This window comes from Tenrec ecaudatus, chromosome X (genome assembly GCF_050624435.1).
Source record: "Tenrec ecaudatus isolate mTenEca1 chromosome X, mTenEca1.hap1, whole genome shotgun sequence".
Taxonomy (NCBI): domain Eukaryota; kingdom Metazoa; phylum Chordata; class Mammalia; order Afrosoricida; family Tenrecidae; genus Tenrec; species Tenrec ecaudatus.
In genome coordinates, this window is record NC_134548.1 from 57,242,987 (window position 1) to 57,260,694 (window position 17,708).

General features: G+C 42.6%; 1 protein-coding gene and 1 pseudogene across 1 annotated transcript; one reads left to right on the forward strand and one right to left on the reverse strand.

The window, feature by feature from the left end:
• The first annotated feature begins 1,692 nt into the window (after positions 1 to 1,692).
• On the forward strand, positions 1,693 to 4,140 carry GSPT2 (G1 to S phase transition 2). Its single transcript, XM_075539140.1, has one exon. The coding sequence runs from the start codon at positions 1,881 to 1,883 to the stop codon at positions 3,858 to 3,860; it is 1,980 nt and encodes a 659-aa protein (XP_075395255.1). The 5' UTR covers positions 1,693 to 1,880; the 3' UTR covers positions 3,861 to 4,140.
• A 6,440-nt stretch (positions 4,141 to 10,580) lies between these two features.
• On the reverse strand, positions 10,581 to 11,520 carry LOC142433405 (mitochondrial 2-oxoglutarate/malate carrier protein pseudogene; annotated as a pseudogene).
• Between the last annotated feature and the right edge of the window lie 6,188 nt (positions 11,521 to 17,708).

Here is a 17,708-nt window from a genome sequence, read left to right on the forward strand (position 1 = left end):
AACAAAGACAGCAGTACATAGCAATTATGCCAACATATCCATGACCTCTGCAATTAACCGAAGCAAAGGAAAACTCTCAGGTCTGTCCTGCTCCCTTGTTATTACTTGCATGAAGTACCTTATGTGAACACAAGTGCCTAAACTTTGATAGATTCCTCCCAAGCCATCTTAATACGTCTGTTCTAGGTTCAGAGAATGTCCAGAAAAAGGCTCTAGCACATGAGGAGTATTAGTCAAGGATCTCTGCACATTTCCTACAGTTCTTATTGTGTCCAAGTGTTCACATTCTCTTTATGCTTTGGTAAACAATCCCATTACCAATAACCCAGAAGACTGAAATATTCTGTTATCTAATGGGTTGGGAACAGTACTGGGCTAGTAAATATAGTGACAGCCACAGTCTGAAAACATCAATTACCTAAGCCTGTCAAACATAAAGCATTTTTTCCTACCCCTCAGCTTAGAGAATGCAATTCTGAAGTGAACAACCAGTTACTTATTTCTGCAATATATTTTCTTGGTTCGGTTTATTTTGTTAGATTTCTAACTCCAGTCTATGACTTAATCTTGTACTGGCAAATTATATTAACCCTGCTTCTTGTTTTCCTATTTCAGTGAAGATCTAAATTTCAATAATTTACAAACCAACTCTTCTGGGCCTTAGCTCAAATGTTACATAGTCTCTATGCGAGGGAGATTCTGCTTATTGGCATAGTTCATGTCAGAGCCCATAATTGGTTTGGTTAGGCTTAAGCTCATAACTCCATGCATTTACCACTATATGAAGAAGGGCACACTATAACAAGAATTCCTTTTTTAGAGGAAACCAGGAAATCCAGCATCTGCAACAAGTAGTGTTCTCATCCCATAGACTAAGGCAGAAAACTCAGTTCCTAGTAGACCCATTATGGACTACGGGGAGGGTGTGGCAAGGGGGGCAATATCAAACTAAATATGGATGGTTGGAAGAACACAAGTGCATCTGGTGTTCTTTATTGCTTCTTTATTGTTATCCTCCACACATGACAGGTCAGCAACTATTTAAATACCTGCATAAAGAGTGACTGGAAATGGTGGACGTTGGATTGCTTCACTGGGACAAAGATTTTCTTGGAATTCCCCCACCTTCATTTCCAATGCTAACAACTTGATGCTTAATTGGGGGAAAAAAAATGCCACTTCATCCTGTATAGTCGAAGACCTCAGCAAAACTAGGACTCTTTCCACTGAAAATATAAAAATTAAAAAACAAGCAAAATACACTTGAATTCCAACTTGAGTTGTGTTCAGTTGTATTTCCTAAGTGCTGGTTTCGATATTTAATGGGTTGCTGCCAAATCACTATTTATTGCTCCTTTGGATTGTTGGATTTCTGGGTAGTTAACCCATAACCTGATTTTCCCTTTTACTTGGATCATTGAGTGGAGTTGGATGTAAATCCGGTTCCTTGTCCAGGTTTAATCATTCGATTATAGTCAAATTGTTCCCCCACATTATGTGAACAAAAGCAAATGGAAATTTCACTTTTAAAATTTTTACTTTTGGTCTAAGTGCATGGTTTAGAACTAGTGGGGGAAGTGTACGGATGGCAGTAAGGGGTCAATCCATGCTGGGCACTCGGTTGGCAGTGGAATCGGAAGTGGTTGGATTTAGGGGAGGAGATCCGCTCACACACAAGGGGGAGGGTGTTGAGCCGCCATAACTGCTGCTGCCGCTGCAGTTGCAGATGCCGTGTTGGAAGCTAACTGCTACAGAGACTGCGCTGGTTTCCTGTTGATAAACCTGAGCCCTTCACTCCGCTCTACCCTAGCGGTGCAGCGTGCTCTTTCTTGCGCGCGGGCGCTTGGCTCCCTCCCCGCCACACATCAGGGCTCCAGGTCATGGATCTTGGCAGCAGCTGCGGCAGCGGTATGGGCTGGGTCGGGGCCGGCGGCGGCAGTGGCAGTGGCAGCAGCGGTTGCTGCAATCGCAGCAGTAGCAGCAGCAGCAGCAGCAGCGACTCTGCACCTGACTGCTGGGAGCAGGTGGACATGGAAGTCCCCAGTTCGTGCCCTAACGCGGACACATTCTCATCGGTGGCAGCTGAAGCCCAGTGTGAGCATATTAGCTCATCCTTCAGCCGGCAGCTCAACGTCAACGCCAAACCCTTCGTGCCTAATGTCCACGCCGCAGAGTTTGTGCCGTCCTTCCTGCGGGGCATGGCCCAGCCATCGACCGTCCTAGCCAGCACCGCCAGCCATGAGGAAGCCTGCACTGGCGCGGGGCACCCTCAAGGTAAAAGGCTGGGACGGGGGGCACCTGTGGAACCTTGCAAAGCAGAACAGTTAGCGTTGTGCGAAGGTTCTAATTCAGCTGTTACCATGGAACTTTCAGAACCTATTGTAGGAAACTGGGAGATGGAAATTTCCCCAGAAGAATCAAGGGAGCACAATAAAGATGTAAGTGAAGCAGGGCCTGGGAGTGGTTCCTTCAGAGATGCAGGGCTCCCAGAAGGAAGTGGCCAGGATATTATGGAGGGCAAAGAGGAAATAAGAAAACCTGTATCTGCTGGTGAACCATCAGATGTGCCTAAAAAAGAACATGTGAATGTGATATTCATTGGGCATGTAGATGCTGGCAAGTCAACCATTGGAGGACAAATAATGTTTTTGACCGGAATGGTTGATAAAAGGACACTTGAAAAATACGAAAGAGAAGCTAAAGAAAAAAACAGAGAAACATGGTATTTGTCCTGGGCCCTAGACACAAATCAAGAGGAACGGGACAAGGGTAAAACAGTAGAAGTGGGTCGTGCCTATTTTGAAACAGAAAAGAAACATTTCACAATTTTAGATGCCCCTGGCCACAAGAGTTTTGTCCCAAATATGATTGGAGGTGCTTCTCAAGCTGATTTGGCTGTTCTAGTAATTTCTGCCAGGAAAGGAGAGTTTGAAACTGGATTTGAAAAAGGTGGACAGACAAGAGAGCATGCAATGTTGGCAAAAACAGCAGGGGTAAAACATTTAATAGTGCTTATTAATAAGATGGATGATCCCACAGTAAACTGGAGCAGTGAGAGATATGAAGAATGTAAAGAAAAACTGGCACCTTTTTTGAAAAAAGTTGGCTTTAGTCCCAAAAAGGACATTCACTTTATGCCTTGCTCAGGATTGACAGGAGCAAATCTTAAAGAGCAATCAGATTTCTGTCACTGGTACACCGGATTACCATTTATTCCATATTTGGACAATTTGCCAAACTTCAACAGATCAATTGATGGGCCAATTAGACTGCCTATTGTGGATAAGTACAAGGATATGGGCACTGTAGTCCTGGGAAAGCTAGAATCAGGATCCATTTTTAAAGGCCAACAGCTTGTGATGATGCCTAACAAGCACAATGTGGAAGTTCTTGGAATACTTTCTGATGATGCTGAAACTGATTCTGTAGTCCCAGGTGAAAACCTCAAAATCAGACTGAAGGGAATTGAAGAAGAAGAGATTCTTCCAGGATTCATACTTTGTGACCCTTCTAATCTTTGCCATTCTGGACGCACATTTGATGTTCAGATCGTGATTATTGAGCACAAATCTATTATCTGCCCGGGTTATAATGCGGTGCTGCATATTCATACTTGTATAGAAGAAGTTGAGATAACAGCCTTAATCTCCTTGGTCGACAAAAAATCAGGAGAAAAAAGTAAGACACGGCCCCGCTTTGTGAAGCAAGATCAAGTGTGCATTGCCCGTTTGAGAACAGCAGGAACGATCTGTCTTGAGACATTTAAAGATTTTCCTCAGATGGGTCGTTTTACCTTAAGAGATGAGGGCAAGACCATTGCAATTGGAAAAGTTCTGAAACTGGTTCCAGAAAAGGAATAAGCAAATTTTCTTGATATTACACAATACTGTGATAATTGACTGCACAAATTTAACATCTTCTTTTATTTATTGCCTACTCACAGGCTTTCCCCCGTATTTTGCAAAGATAAATTTCAAAGCAAAGACCCATGTTTTCTCAACTTCTCATGTTAGGATCTCAGTTATGACACTGTTGAATTTACCCTAAATGTTCCCTCTCCTGCTTAAATTGGCTTTCTTGAATACAATCAGTAATAATGTTGTAAGTGATGTGGATGTAATTGCCAATAACAATGAAAAATTAATATGCTCACTTTTTCATTTTTCCTTAGAATACTTAGACAACCCTTGTTCTACACTGGTCAATCAGAGTGTGTCAATGTGTGTGTGCGTATGTACATGTTAAAATATAGCTAACATGTTAATAAAGTATTCTGTTTGAAGTCCTTCAATATTTGAAATGTTTTTTTATTTTAAAAAAATTTGTTTGTAATACAATTACCTCTTTTACTTTCTCAAAAAATTGAATGCATTTTTATGGCTTAGACGACATAAAGCTGTCCTTCATCCAGGGTTTTAATTGAGGCATTTACAAACAATGCACAAGTTTGTATTAAAGGCTGTTTTTTAATTTGGAAAAACCATTTTAGCACTCTTACCAATGCACTTTGTTTTCTGTAATCTAGCCCAGCCAATTCAGAAGCTATTCTGCTTCTCCACTTGTGATATGAAAAAGATAGATTTGGCTTATCTTACCTATATTCCATTAGATAACATAATGTTAAGCATGGCCCAATTGAAAATATACTTGGGAGTTCAGACCATTGACAAGACTTAACTGTACTCCATTATCTTAACATACCCCATGGTCCTGTTCAACATTGAACTTGGGATGTCAGACATAACACAAAAATGGACACAGCTAATGGTAGCAAAGGGGCTGTAGACCATTTAACAAAGAGTACGGTTTAGTGCGGTTTCTGAGCTAGCAAATGAGATCGTTCCACCCTAGAAACTTTAAACATTGAGGTTGATAGGAAAGGTGGAAGTTCACTTCCATAATCAGACCACAGCACATCCTTGATGTCAGCGGTACTGGAAATGTGCCTGAACCACTTGATGAGAAAATACGAATTGTTTCTGGAGTGGTTGCTTTTATTGCCAGGAAAGCAATTTTAGAGCATAAACAACTAACAATAGCTGCAAGAACTTTCTGTCATGGTAAGTGGAGAGTAGGCCAGTGTTAAATGCCTGCCCAATGGTGGACCGAGTCAATGCCTCTTAGGCACAACAATATACCTGGAGTAAGACATTTGCTTCGTTGGAAAACATTCACTGGGTGCTTGAAGAGTTGACGTGACTGCTTCCCTGACATCCTGGACTAAGCTCAAGCAAAAACAGCATCTCCTTTTTTTTTTTTTTTTGTCTCTTTGTTTATGTACCTATTTACTTCCAGGATGTCAAATCTGTCAGAGAGATATCCTTGGAAAATAAGATTTAGTGTTTAATCTTTATCATAAATTACCTTTGCTTGGCTCTATATGCTGAACTTTGTACATAGCAAAGACCCAACTAAATAATTGTTAAAAGTTTTTCCCTGGCTGTAGTAACTTGAAAAGATTTTAACGTTTGATACAGGATCAATTTGTTTTCTAATTTACCAATCTAATTGTTATGAATCTCCAATGGTGGCTCAAATCACAAACTGTTTGTCTCCATCTGATTCGAGTAGCCATCAGAAATTTGACTTCTACATATCTTTCTCATTAACTAGTTATGTAAAAATTTATCCAGTACAAACTCTGACCTGTATGAAAAAAATCTTCAAAGTAAGAAGTAGATTTGAGATACCATTTACCTTTCGTCAAGAAACAGATCATCAGACACTGTGTCTAGGAGAATACACATAAACGCAAAGTACCATTTCTTTCCATTTTCCTCGGTACTTTTCTTTATACATTTTAATGCGTGCTGCTGTTCTCCATACTCCAAAGTGCTGCCAACTACAAACACAGTATTAATGTCCTCAGAGCGTCCAACTTCTTATAAAGCTACGTTCACGGGAGTGTCCCTCCAGAGATAGCCTATTGCTTCCAATTCAGGCCAGTTTGTCCTCAGAGCTTCATCCTAAATTTCTAGCCGCCAAGATAATGTAGGCTGTCCCCATGTCTACCTGGCTGCATGCTGGAAGTGCATAATGCACTTTCTGCTTCAAGCTTTCTCACTGTCTTGTCCATCCATTGGCTCTTGGACACCTTTCTCCCAAGGTTATTTCTTTGGTTCCTCTGGTCATTACAGGTAAATTGGATATTTAGGTAAATGAGCCAACACATTCTGTACTTCCACAGAGACTCAAGGAGGAAAAGAGGAATGTTTTGGCTAGGTAGTTGTTAGCAAACCTCCACACAGCTCACCTTGACCATCGTTTTCTAGTATACAGGAAAAATTACTAGCACTGATATTTTTGCTTTCATCTGTGTTCTTGTTCTGAAAACAAATCCTCTCTCAAAATAGACACCTTCATATAATATCAGTTCTGAATCACTGCAGTACAAGAACCCATCCTTTTCAAAGTGTGCGTAAAAACAGTTACTTCTCTTATTTTACAATATCTTTTAAAATTATTTTTTAAATCATTTTATTGGGGGCTCATACAGTTCTTATCACAATCCATCCATCCATCTATTATGTCAAACACATTTGTACATTTGTTGCCATCATCATTCTCAAATCATTTGCTTTCTACTTGAAACCTTGATATCAGCTCCTCATTTTCCCCCTCCCTCCCTGCTCCCTCATGAATCCTTAATTATTTATAAATTATTATTTTGTCATATCTTACACTGTCTGATGTCTCTCTTCACCCACTTATCTGTTATCCATCCCCCAAGGAGGAGGTTATATGTAGATCCTTGTAATCGGGCCCCCCTTTCTACCCCACATTCCTTCCACCCTCCAGGTTTCGCCACTCTCACCACTGGTCGGGAAAGGATCATCTGTCCTGGATTCCCTGTGTTTCCAGTTCCTATCTGTACATCCTCTGGTCTAGCCAGATTTGTAAGGTAGAATTGGGATAATGATAGTGGGGGGAGGAAGTTCTTAAGAAGTAGAGGCAAGTTGTATGTTTCATCGTTGCTACCCTGTACCCTGACTGGCTCATCTCCTCCCCGCGACCCTTCAGTAAGGTGGTGTCCTGTTGCCTACAGATGGGTTTGGGGTCTGCACTCACCCTCATTTGCAATGGTATGATTTTTTTGTACTTTGAAACCTGATATCTGGTCCCATCGACACCTTGTGGTCACACAGACTGGTGTGCTTCTTACATGTGGGCTTTGTTGCTTCTGAGCTAGATGGCTGCTTGTTTACCTGCAAGCCTTTAAGACCCCAGACAGTACATCTTTAACTCACTCATTTTGTTAATGTGGACTGTTTAATATCAGAAATATGATTAGTTACCATTTCATGACTACTAAAAAGGGAGACTATCCAAGGACCACAGAATTTCTGCTAAAATATGAGCATTTGGAAATATTCACATTGATTAAATACTATTTTCACACCCAGTAGGGTTATCCTAGTTCTCAGTTACAAGATATATTCATATCTTGTGAGGAGTGTGAGGAGAATTTGATCCAAGGCTCTCCCAAAGGACATCACTCACTATGTTCACAGAGTAGAAGAGGTGGACTTGCCTTAGAAATTGGGAGAGGCTTTTTCCAAGCACCCATGTGTGTGTTTATTAATGTTCATCACGTTAAGATAGGAAAGAGAAAAAAAGCAAACAAATATATGTTATGAATATAATATGTATCAAGAAGAGAAAACCAATTTTAAATGAAGATATATATATATATACACATACATACATAAACTTTATATAGAAAAGGATATGGCTTATAATTTCACCTTATAACTTGTATTATTGAATATTCTGTAGACTATCAAATATTCACTCAATTCTATCCTGCATCAGATATATCAAATTGTTTCAGAGGAAATGTATCTAAATTTGCAGGAGAATTTTTTTACTAATATATACCTACTTATGTAGTTTCTTTGTAAGTCAGCTAATAAACAATTCAGACTCTGAGAATCATACCTCAGTCATAAAATTTTTAACAAATCCCCTTATTTTCTACTCAGATTAATATTATCAATCAGATTTAATGCTCACATACAGATAATTTGTCAGCCCTTCGATGAAGATAATTCTCTCTGACAGCTTAACTGTTTCAAAAGCCAGAGAGTATTAAGACCTGCCCCTAGTTTTAGCATGCAGAGATCATGTCACATCACACTGCATCTGTCCATATTTGGAGCACTGAGGAAAGGGTTTTCTTGATTTTTTTAACAGTCAGCTTACATAAATGGAATGCACACTGAAAAATTAACAGAAAAAGGACCCATTCTCACATAGCAAATACCCCCCAAAATCCCTAGTTGGCTTTTGCAGATTGGTTTCCATGCTGTATTTCTCTTTGCACTTTGTTTTCATTGATGCTCCCATGGCATAGATTGTTTAGCTCTCTAAACTACCCTAGTTTCTTTTGTCAAATTGATAGAGTATAAATGAATATGTGAATTAAAATATATTAATAAAATTTGAAATATCAAAATATCTCATGTTCTAAAAGGTGCTAATGACAGGATGCCCCACCCAAACCCATCCAGATTCTTCATTACACACTCAACTCAAAAGAACATTTTTTTTAATCTGAAAGGAAAAATGAGATAAAAGAATACATTATAGAGCAGTGGTTCTCAGCCTTCCTACTGCCTCGACCCTTTAACACAGTTTCTAATTTTGTAGTTACCCTCCAACCATAAGGTTATTTTAGTTGCTACTTCATAACTGTAATTTTGCTACTGTTCTGAATTGGGCGACCCCTGTGAAAGGGTCATTTGACCCCTAATGGGGTCTGGCCCACAGGTTGAGAACTGCTGCTATAGAGTGTATCTGAGGATGCCCTAACCTTAAAAATTGGCCATTCCATGACAAATGCAGACTGCTGTACTCAGGTCATGTAATCTTCTAATAGGGTCCCTGAAACAATGAGGTAGTGTGCCTGCCTACTACTGGTGAACCATATATCATCCTCTTATACATCTTAAAAACCAAGAGAGGAGGCCTCACTTTAGCTGGTGTCAGTTTCTCATGATTGTGGAGAGAGGGAGATCAATCAGTTCCTGCCATGTAGCATTGTTCTATGGTTACTGCAAATCAACACACACACTCTTATATGAGTGATTAGTGAACCTTCCTGAAAATTCAAGTCAGGAGTCGGGGAGCCACTTATCTGTCACAGAGAGAGCAATTACACTTTTGTTGAGTGGTAAGCCAGGTGGGGCAAAATGCCATTGGGAATAAAGCTTACCATTACTTATATAGACCCCCAAAGAGAGAATATGCCCGGTATCATGTTGTTAATTGGGCACTTTTGACTTAGTTTCTATCCAGCCCCTGGTAACTCAAAGAGGATGTTAGAGACAACTGGGACTTTAAAGTCTGTCCTTTTGAGGTGCTTCACATCCTGTATAGGCCACAATAAAAGTATCAATTTGGAGACCCCATTAATTGAACTGAACTTTACCTTAAACTTACATATAACAGATTAAAGGAACTGAAATACTTCCTTGACCTTAGGCTGAAATGTCCTACTTTGAGAAGAAACACATTATTGCTATGCTAAAGTTATAGAATCAGTGGTCCTTGGACGTCGGTATGAAGGTCTTGCTTTAAGGGTGCCCAATAAATGATGACCCAGGACTATTTTCATGCTCCCTTTGCTTTTTTATGACATGTTAATATAGCAGGAATGGTTTTGCCTTTGTGAATGAGGATTTTTTGCAATTTTTGCCCCATCTCCTACCTTTATTGTTTGTGCAAATAATGCCCAGTCATTTAATATTTTAATCTATACAAATCAACATTTCATGTATTTTGGTCTAAAAAGCTGTCCTTACATGTTGGGCTGCTAACTACCAGGCCAGCAATTTGAAACCACCAGCCACTCCACAAAAGAAAGATGGGGCTCTCTAGTCCCATAAAGAACTACAGTCTCAGAAACCCACAGGGTTTCTGAGTCAGAATCGACTCCATTCAGTGAGGGTTTTTTGTTTCTTTGTTTATACATGTATAATTTCCTTTTCTCAATACTGTTTCTTTAAATTCTGTACTATTATTTTAAATTAATGATACTATCAATAGAATTACCTTATACCCCAGGAAGATGATTTATAATGTTTTTAAATAAATGATAAAGTGAACCAATAACAACCCACATATATATATATATGAATAGATTTTATGCTCACAATTAATTGTAGCCCTGATATAAGAATTCATTCTTTTTTTTTGTATCACCAATTCCATTTATTGATTAAGCCCTGGGTGAGCTGGAATTAGGCAGGGCTGTGTCCTCCCAGAGAAGCCACTGAGCATGGTAAGTAGCTTCTACTCTCTCCTGTGCCCTCCGCCTGAGTGCTGAGCATCCCCTCAGGGAAGGGGCCTGATGCTGCCCGGAAACTAGCACCCGAGAGGAGGCTAACACCCGGAGAGGCCGTGAGGATCAGGACAAGCAGGGCAAAGTGCAGCAGGGGGAGAAGAGACCGAAGACCTTTAGGGCAATGGAGGAGACCACACACTGTGGAGGGGAAGTAAAGACAGGGGCCCAGGGCAGCAGAGTCCAGTCCCCACCGAGGCACACTGACAAGGGAAGCGCTCCCCCCACCCCATCTGCCTCAGTCACTGAAGAAGAGCCGCTTGTAGACCTTGTTCATCTGCTCCAAGAAGATGAAGGTGAGGATGGGGCGGGGAGGCGGGGGGCAGGCGGGCATAGTACGGTGTGAAGCCCTTCCACAGGCTGAAGAAACCCTCATAGCGGATAACTTTCATCAGCCCATCCAGCCCGTTCTTGTACTCTGGTTTCCAGTCAATCATTCGCATGTTCTGGATCCGAGTCTTGACAACGTCCACGGGCATGAAGGCGGTGGTGGTGACAAGAGCGCTGATCATGCTGGCACAGAAGTGGCACAAGATGCTGTCAGAGAAGTGCCATGAGTACAGCAGGAACTGCTTGGATTGTGACTAGGAGGTGAGCTGGGCAGCATTGCCAACGACAGCCCGGGCCATGGTAGGGATGCAACCCCGCCACAGTGTGGGGACCCCTCGTCCTGGGCAATCAGGGAAGTGAACACGTTTTTGTAGCCGTGACGCTGGTCAGGTGGAAGCCGGCCATCAGCGGTCATGCGAATGAAAGCCACTTCGGCTGGTGTGCCCACAAAGGCACCAGTCGCACATGCCGTCATGCCAATCAGGGTTTTCAGCAGAAACCCAGGGGGTGTACCATCTGCCCCGGTCAGGCGCTCGAAAAGCATGGTGTAGATGCCAAGACGAGTGGTGGTGTAGGTGGCGCAGCAGGCCAGCTGACAGCCCAGTGTAAATGCCACGCAGTCCTTCTGTCTTCAGGCTGCTGGTGAGGGCGTGGACGCGGTTTCATACCCCCTCGTCTGGGCCCCTTCCCCGCTCAGCTGCATGCGGTTCTTCACCAGGCCCAGGGGCTGTACAAACACTGTAGCTCTCATCCCAGCCAGGCCCCCGAACAGGAACTCCACGGACTTAGGGGAGGTACGGGGCTTCCCTGTCTACCCCGCTAGCCGCGGGACTCACCACGGCAGCCATCGCCACTCAATGGCCCCTCAGCTCCTGGTCCCCAGCGCGCGCGGCCCCACTCGTGCCCAAGGTGACACCGCGCACGCGCGCACAAGGGGCGAGGGCGCGCACGCCCCTCGGATTCTCAGGTCCTGCACAGGCTGGGAGCTGGCGCAGGCGCCAAAGAATTCATTCTGATGTCTTATGTTCTTATGCCATGGCCCTGATTGATATTCACCCTCATGAAGAGATCACTGATGATATAGCTGCTATCTCAAAACATGACTCCTTAATCATAGTGCCAGGTTATCAGAAAGAATGGCATCGGGGGTTGTAATGCCTTCACTTAAAACAAACAACCAACTGAGTGAGGTGCCATCTTAGTCCACACACACACAAAAACATATTAGCATGTGTGAACCAAGAATTGTAAATAATAAAATCCAAATCCAAAGGAGGGAATAGTATTGTCTTAGGCCAGGTTCACTAGAGAAGCAAATCCAGTGAAAGTCATGTGTGTACGAAAAAGTTTTTGTTATTTTAAAAATCATTTTATTGGGGGCTTATACAACTCTTATCACAACACACACACATCCATTGTATCAAGCACATTTGTACTTTAGTTGCCATCATCATTCTCAAATCATTTGCTTTCTACTTGAGACCTTGATATCAGCTCCTCATTTTCCCTCTCCCTCCCTGCTCCGCACTCCCTCATGAATGCTTGATAATTTATAAATTATTATTATTTTGTCATTTCGTACATTGTTCGACGTCTCTCTTCACCACTTTTCTGTTGTCCATCTCCCAGGGAGAAGATTATATGTAGATCCTTGTAATCGGATTCCCCTTTCTACCCCACATTCCCTCCACCCTCCAGGTTTCGCCACTCTCACCACTGGTACTGAAGGGATCACCTGTCCTGGATTTCCTGTGTTTCCAGTTCCTATCTGTACCAGTGTACATCCACTGGTCTAGCTAGATTTGTAAGGTAGACTTGGGATTATGATAGTGGGGGGAAGTACTTAAGAAGTAGAGGAAAGTTATGTTTCATCATTGCTTCCCTGCACCCTGACTTGCTCATCTCCTCTCTCCCCGCAACCCTTCAGTCAGGGGGTGTCAGGTTGCCCACAGATTGGCTTTGGGTCTCCAGTCTGCACTCGTCCTCATTTGTAATGATATGATTTTTTGTTCTTTGATGCCTGATACCTGGTCCCATCGACACCTTGTGGTCACACAGACTGGTGTTCTTCTTCCATGTGGGCTTCGTTGCTTCTGAGCTAGATGGCTACTTGTTTACCTGCAAGCCTTTAAGACCTCAGATGCTATATCTTTTGATAGCAGCAGATGGACATTGGAACTACACTCAGGTACTTCCACAATGCAAGAACACTTTGTTCTATTAAATTGGTTTTCCATGATGCACACATTTCTGACAAGTTTGCTGAAGATAAATGTGTTCATAAGCAAATGTGGTGAAGAAAGCTGATGGTGTCCGGCTATCAAAAGATATAGCATCTAATTTTGGATCACTTGTTGCTCCCTTGTCCCTGGGATGATCAACACCACCTCCTTTCCCCCAACTCCCCCTCTCCCCGCCACCCCCCAAACCATTGGTTCCTTTGTTTTCTCCTCCGGACTATTCATTCAGCCTATGTTATCGAGATAGATCTGCAGAGATAATAATATGCACCCAAAAACAAAACCTAACAAGACAAAGCCACAAAAGAGAACACATGATGACAACAAAATAGAAAACCCGCGACCCAGAAAAGAATAAATTAATTTAAAATATTTTAAATAAAAAAAATGAAAGAGAACCCTGTAAATAGATCAACGTCTGATTTTTTTTACCTCTAGGCATGTCCTCCAGTCGAGCCCGATGGGGTGCCCCTCTCTGGCCCCAAAGTCTATACTGTGCACTCCCTCGGGAGCTTCTTGCTCTGTCCCTCATAGGGCCATGGATCAGGGAGGGACATCATGTCTCATAGTGGGTTAAGTCATATGGTCCACTCTGTTCATTGGCTGTTTGGAGCAGGGATATCGTCCTCCAGGCCGGGTAAGCCAGCATGTGCTCCACTCTCTCTTCCTCCCCAATCATTTGCTCCTGTGTGCTCTGATCAGACAGGTCCCTCTCTTGCATCTGCAGCTTCAGTGCCATTCTCTAAAGTAAATTATTCTGGGGTAAGGGCCAGTGGTCCAGGTAGCTTGTATTGGGACCAAACCCTCAGGCCCCTCCACTGACTTCCCTCTCCATGCTGGCACGCTGAATTCGCATCCTGGAACACCAGATTTAAGTCTGGTCCCTCTTTCCCTGCAGAGACACAAACAATACCCTCCCCTTGGGTGGATTAGTGCCCTATTCCCCTGCCACACATCTCCTTTTTCCCTTTCCTCGCCTCCCCTCTTTTTATTTGGCTATGATATGTACCCCTGGATTTGGTCTGGCCCCTGCCATACTACTTGGACCTCACCCCTGGAGTGTTTGTATACAGTAGCTTTTCCCCTGTGCCCCGTTTGCATTTTTCTTTTATTTTCTTTTTTAATAAACTTACCTCAGCGGACTCATGTTGTACTTGTCCTTCCGTGCTTGGGTTACTTCACTCAGCATAATTTCCTCCAGTTCCTCCCATGCAGCGATATGCTTCATACGTTCATCACTGCTTTTAAGCGATGCATAGTACTCCATTGTTATGTATGTGTGTTAGACAGGGTTCTCTAGAGATAAAACCAGATTGCTGATCATTTTTTATATATATATATATATATATATATATATATATATATATATATATATATAAAGATAGATATATAATACGCAAAATGAACAGTTAAATTATAAACAGATAAATATATAATACAAGAAATTAACAGTTAAACTATAAAGCAGTACAAATGGCTCTATGCAACTCACTCCCGTGAGAGAGTTGTGAGACACTGGCAGTCCTTCAAGTCTTGAAGGCCATCAGGTAGTCCTCTGTAGAGAGAGCTAGGCTATCCCAGCACAGGCAGCAAAACAGCAACTGTCAGCCAGGTCACCAACTGTCAATCCCCAGTTCAATCATGTGGTCTTAAAGGGACCTCAACTTACAGTGACACAGTCCACAGGCTAGGTGTCCCACAGGTAGTGTAGCCTGTAAATTGAGGCACAGAACAAGCAAGGAAGCCGCACACTGGTCCGATGATCAAAGAGTGAGAGACAAGAAAGGTGACGCTCACCCAGCCATTTATCTCTCCACCCTTCAATTAATCCCACTTGTGTTTATCAGCCAGGCTGGCACAATAAACTAACTATCTTAGTATATACAACAGTTTTTTAATCCATTCGTGCATTGATGGGAATTTGGGTTATTTCCACCTACTTGCAATGGTAGACTGTGCTGTGATGAACACTGGAACACAGATGTCTGGTAATGGTTTGTTTCTTTCCTCTTGTGGATATAAGCCCAATAGAAGGAATCCTGGGTTGTATGGTAGCTCAATTTCCATTTGTTTTAGAAATTGCCAAATCGATTTCCATAGTGGCTGTACATACCTACAGGTCCACCATCAGTGGATGACAGTTGCTATCTCACCACAGCCTCTCCAACACTTGTTGCTTTCTGATTTTTTGCATTGGGCTATCTTTGAGGTTGTTAGTTGTTTTAATTTGCATTTCTCTTATGGCTAAGAATCTGGAACATATTCTCACATGTTTATTGCCCATTTAGATTTTTGCCCTTGGGAAACTTCTGTTCAGGTCCTTTGCCCACCTCCTTAGTGGGAATTGTTGTTTTTCTTTCTTATTGTAAGCAAGCATAGTATTGTAAGTTTTACTAATAAGGCCTTTGTCCGAAGATGTTTTCTGAGTCTGTGGGCTCTCTCATTACTCTCTTGGCAAATTCTTTCCATGTGCTGGTCTCTTATTTGCCCTGTGTGAATGTTGATCTTCTGCCCATACTAGATTGGCAAGGATCTTTTGTAGGGCTGGGTTTCTTTTTATGTATTCTTTGACATTTTCCATTTCTTGGAAGGCTCTTATTTCTCCATCTATCTTAATAGATAATTTGGCCGGGCAAAGTATTCTTGTGTTTGCGTTGCTTTCCTTCAATTTTTGGAATATGTTACTTCATTCCCTCCTCTTCATCATTTCAGCTGATAGGTCTGAACACACTCTTATTGGGGCATCTTTATACGTGACTTTTCCCTAGCTGTTTTTATGCTCTTCTTTCCCTCATAGTTGGATAATTTGACTATCATGTATTTTGGTGACTTCTTGGGACTCAGTATGGCAGGTGTTCTTGAAGCCTCCTGAATGGTTGTCTAATTTTCATTTATTAAGCTAGGGAAGTATTCCTCTAAGAATTCACTTGCTATCTTCGCTGTTGACTACTTTGTTGTGTCTTGTTCTGGTAGCCCAATTATTCTAATATTCTTCCTTTTGCAGCATCAGACATGGCTCTCAGGTTTTCTTCAGCTTCTCTGACTATCTTATTTCACTGCTCTTCTCATTTGCTGAGGTCTTCTTGGTTATCCTCAAGGTCACTGGTGCAATTCTCTGCCTCCTCAAGTCTTTTGGCAAAACCTGTCAATTTGCCACTGGATTTTGTTATTTCATCTCTTGAGTCTTGTATTTCCCTTTGGTGCTTTGCCTTTATTTCCTCTATCATTTCATCCTTTTTCTGCATTTCTTACCTCATATCCTGTATGACTCCAAGCAGCATTCAGAAAATTTCTTTCTGTGGCAGGTCAATATCTGCTTCTTCTATGCACATCATTAGGTTCATGACTTTTTCCAGCATTGCTTTCTGTTTCTCCTGATTTTGCTTTGAGGCTGTTAGGACTGGTTGCTGTTTGTGTGTTGTTTTAGAGGAGCCTAGAGCCATCTTCAAGTCAAAGAGCACTGGGCTCTCTCTTGGGGGACTTGTATGAGTGCTTTTATGAACTACCTGCTGGTAGCTGTACTGAGGGGTTAGGCTACTGATATATCTTCCTGTGATATCCCTCTTACTCTAGCCGACCAGTATTCCGTTATTTGGAATGTGAGTTGGATAATCCTCTCATGTGACACTGGTTGGGTGTGTTGTGGGCCCACGACGGTGTTCCTTCACTGGCTGATCTCTAAGTAAGCCTCATGGTGCTTGAAGCACCTTGGGTGGCATGTGGTGTTTCCCTCTGCAACTGGAGTGCTGAGGAGGGTGTGTGGGTGTACTCTCCTTGGTGTAGAGCCCTATAGCTGGCAGGGGGGAATCACTGTAGTCAGAGAGATCACCTTGGAGGTTGGGTGGATGTTCCCACGGTAGCATGGAGCCCCACCAGTGGTGGGCAGGAGTTTCCCCAGTCACTTGTAGGGCTTTGGTGGTTAGGATGGAGTTCCCCGCAATATTTGAAGGGGAGAGCCCCCTGCTGCTTGGTGTATGGAAGAGAACTAGCGTGATTTCCCCAGCTGCATGTAAAGTCAACAAATGGGGGTGGGAGCTCCCCTAGTTGGGCCTTCAGAGTTGCCCTGGGTGGAAGGATGTGACCTAGAGGCCACTGGTGGCTTGTGAAAGGAAAGAGAGGGAGAGAAGAATAACAGGGGAGAAAGAAGGAAAAAAGACCGGAGCAACAATGCCAAGCAAACTAACACCACTGACACATACACACACACAAAATGCACAGACTAAACAAAAGTGAAGACAAGTAAAAAAAAAAGAAAACAACAACAAAAAAGAACTGAATCCACTGAGACCGTGGCAAGAAAGAGAGAAGAATAGAAGAAGAGGGGCAAAGAAGATAATTTGAAAGAAGAACAAAGAGAAAGAAAGAAAAAGAAAAAAGAAAGCAAAGGAGAGAAAATTTTAAAAATAGATAAAGAGATAGCCGAACCCCATGCCATGCTGTGTGGAGCACTGTGTAGGGCTGTGTGCAGCACTGTCTTGGAGGGCAGGCTGTAGCTCTCCCCACTGGGTGGGCAGAGTTGCCCTAGGCAGAGGGTAGGGGTCTGGAAACCAGCAGTGGCATGTGGAAGGAGAGAGAGGGAGAGGAGAGACTCATAACAGCAGAGATAAAGGAGAAGAGAACAAAGAAAGAGAGAATAAAGAGAAAGAAGGGGGAAAACCTCAACTGTGCTCACTAAGATTGGCTGTGATGGTAAAGAGGGAGGAGAGAGAGAAGGAGGGAATAAAGAATAAAGAGATAGCTGATCCCTGATTGCCTGAGTGTGGGGTCAGAGGGGTTTAAACCCTGCCCCACAATGG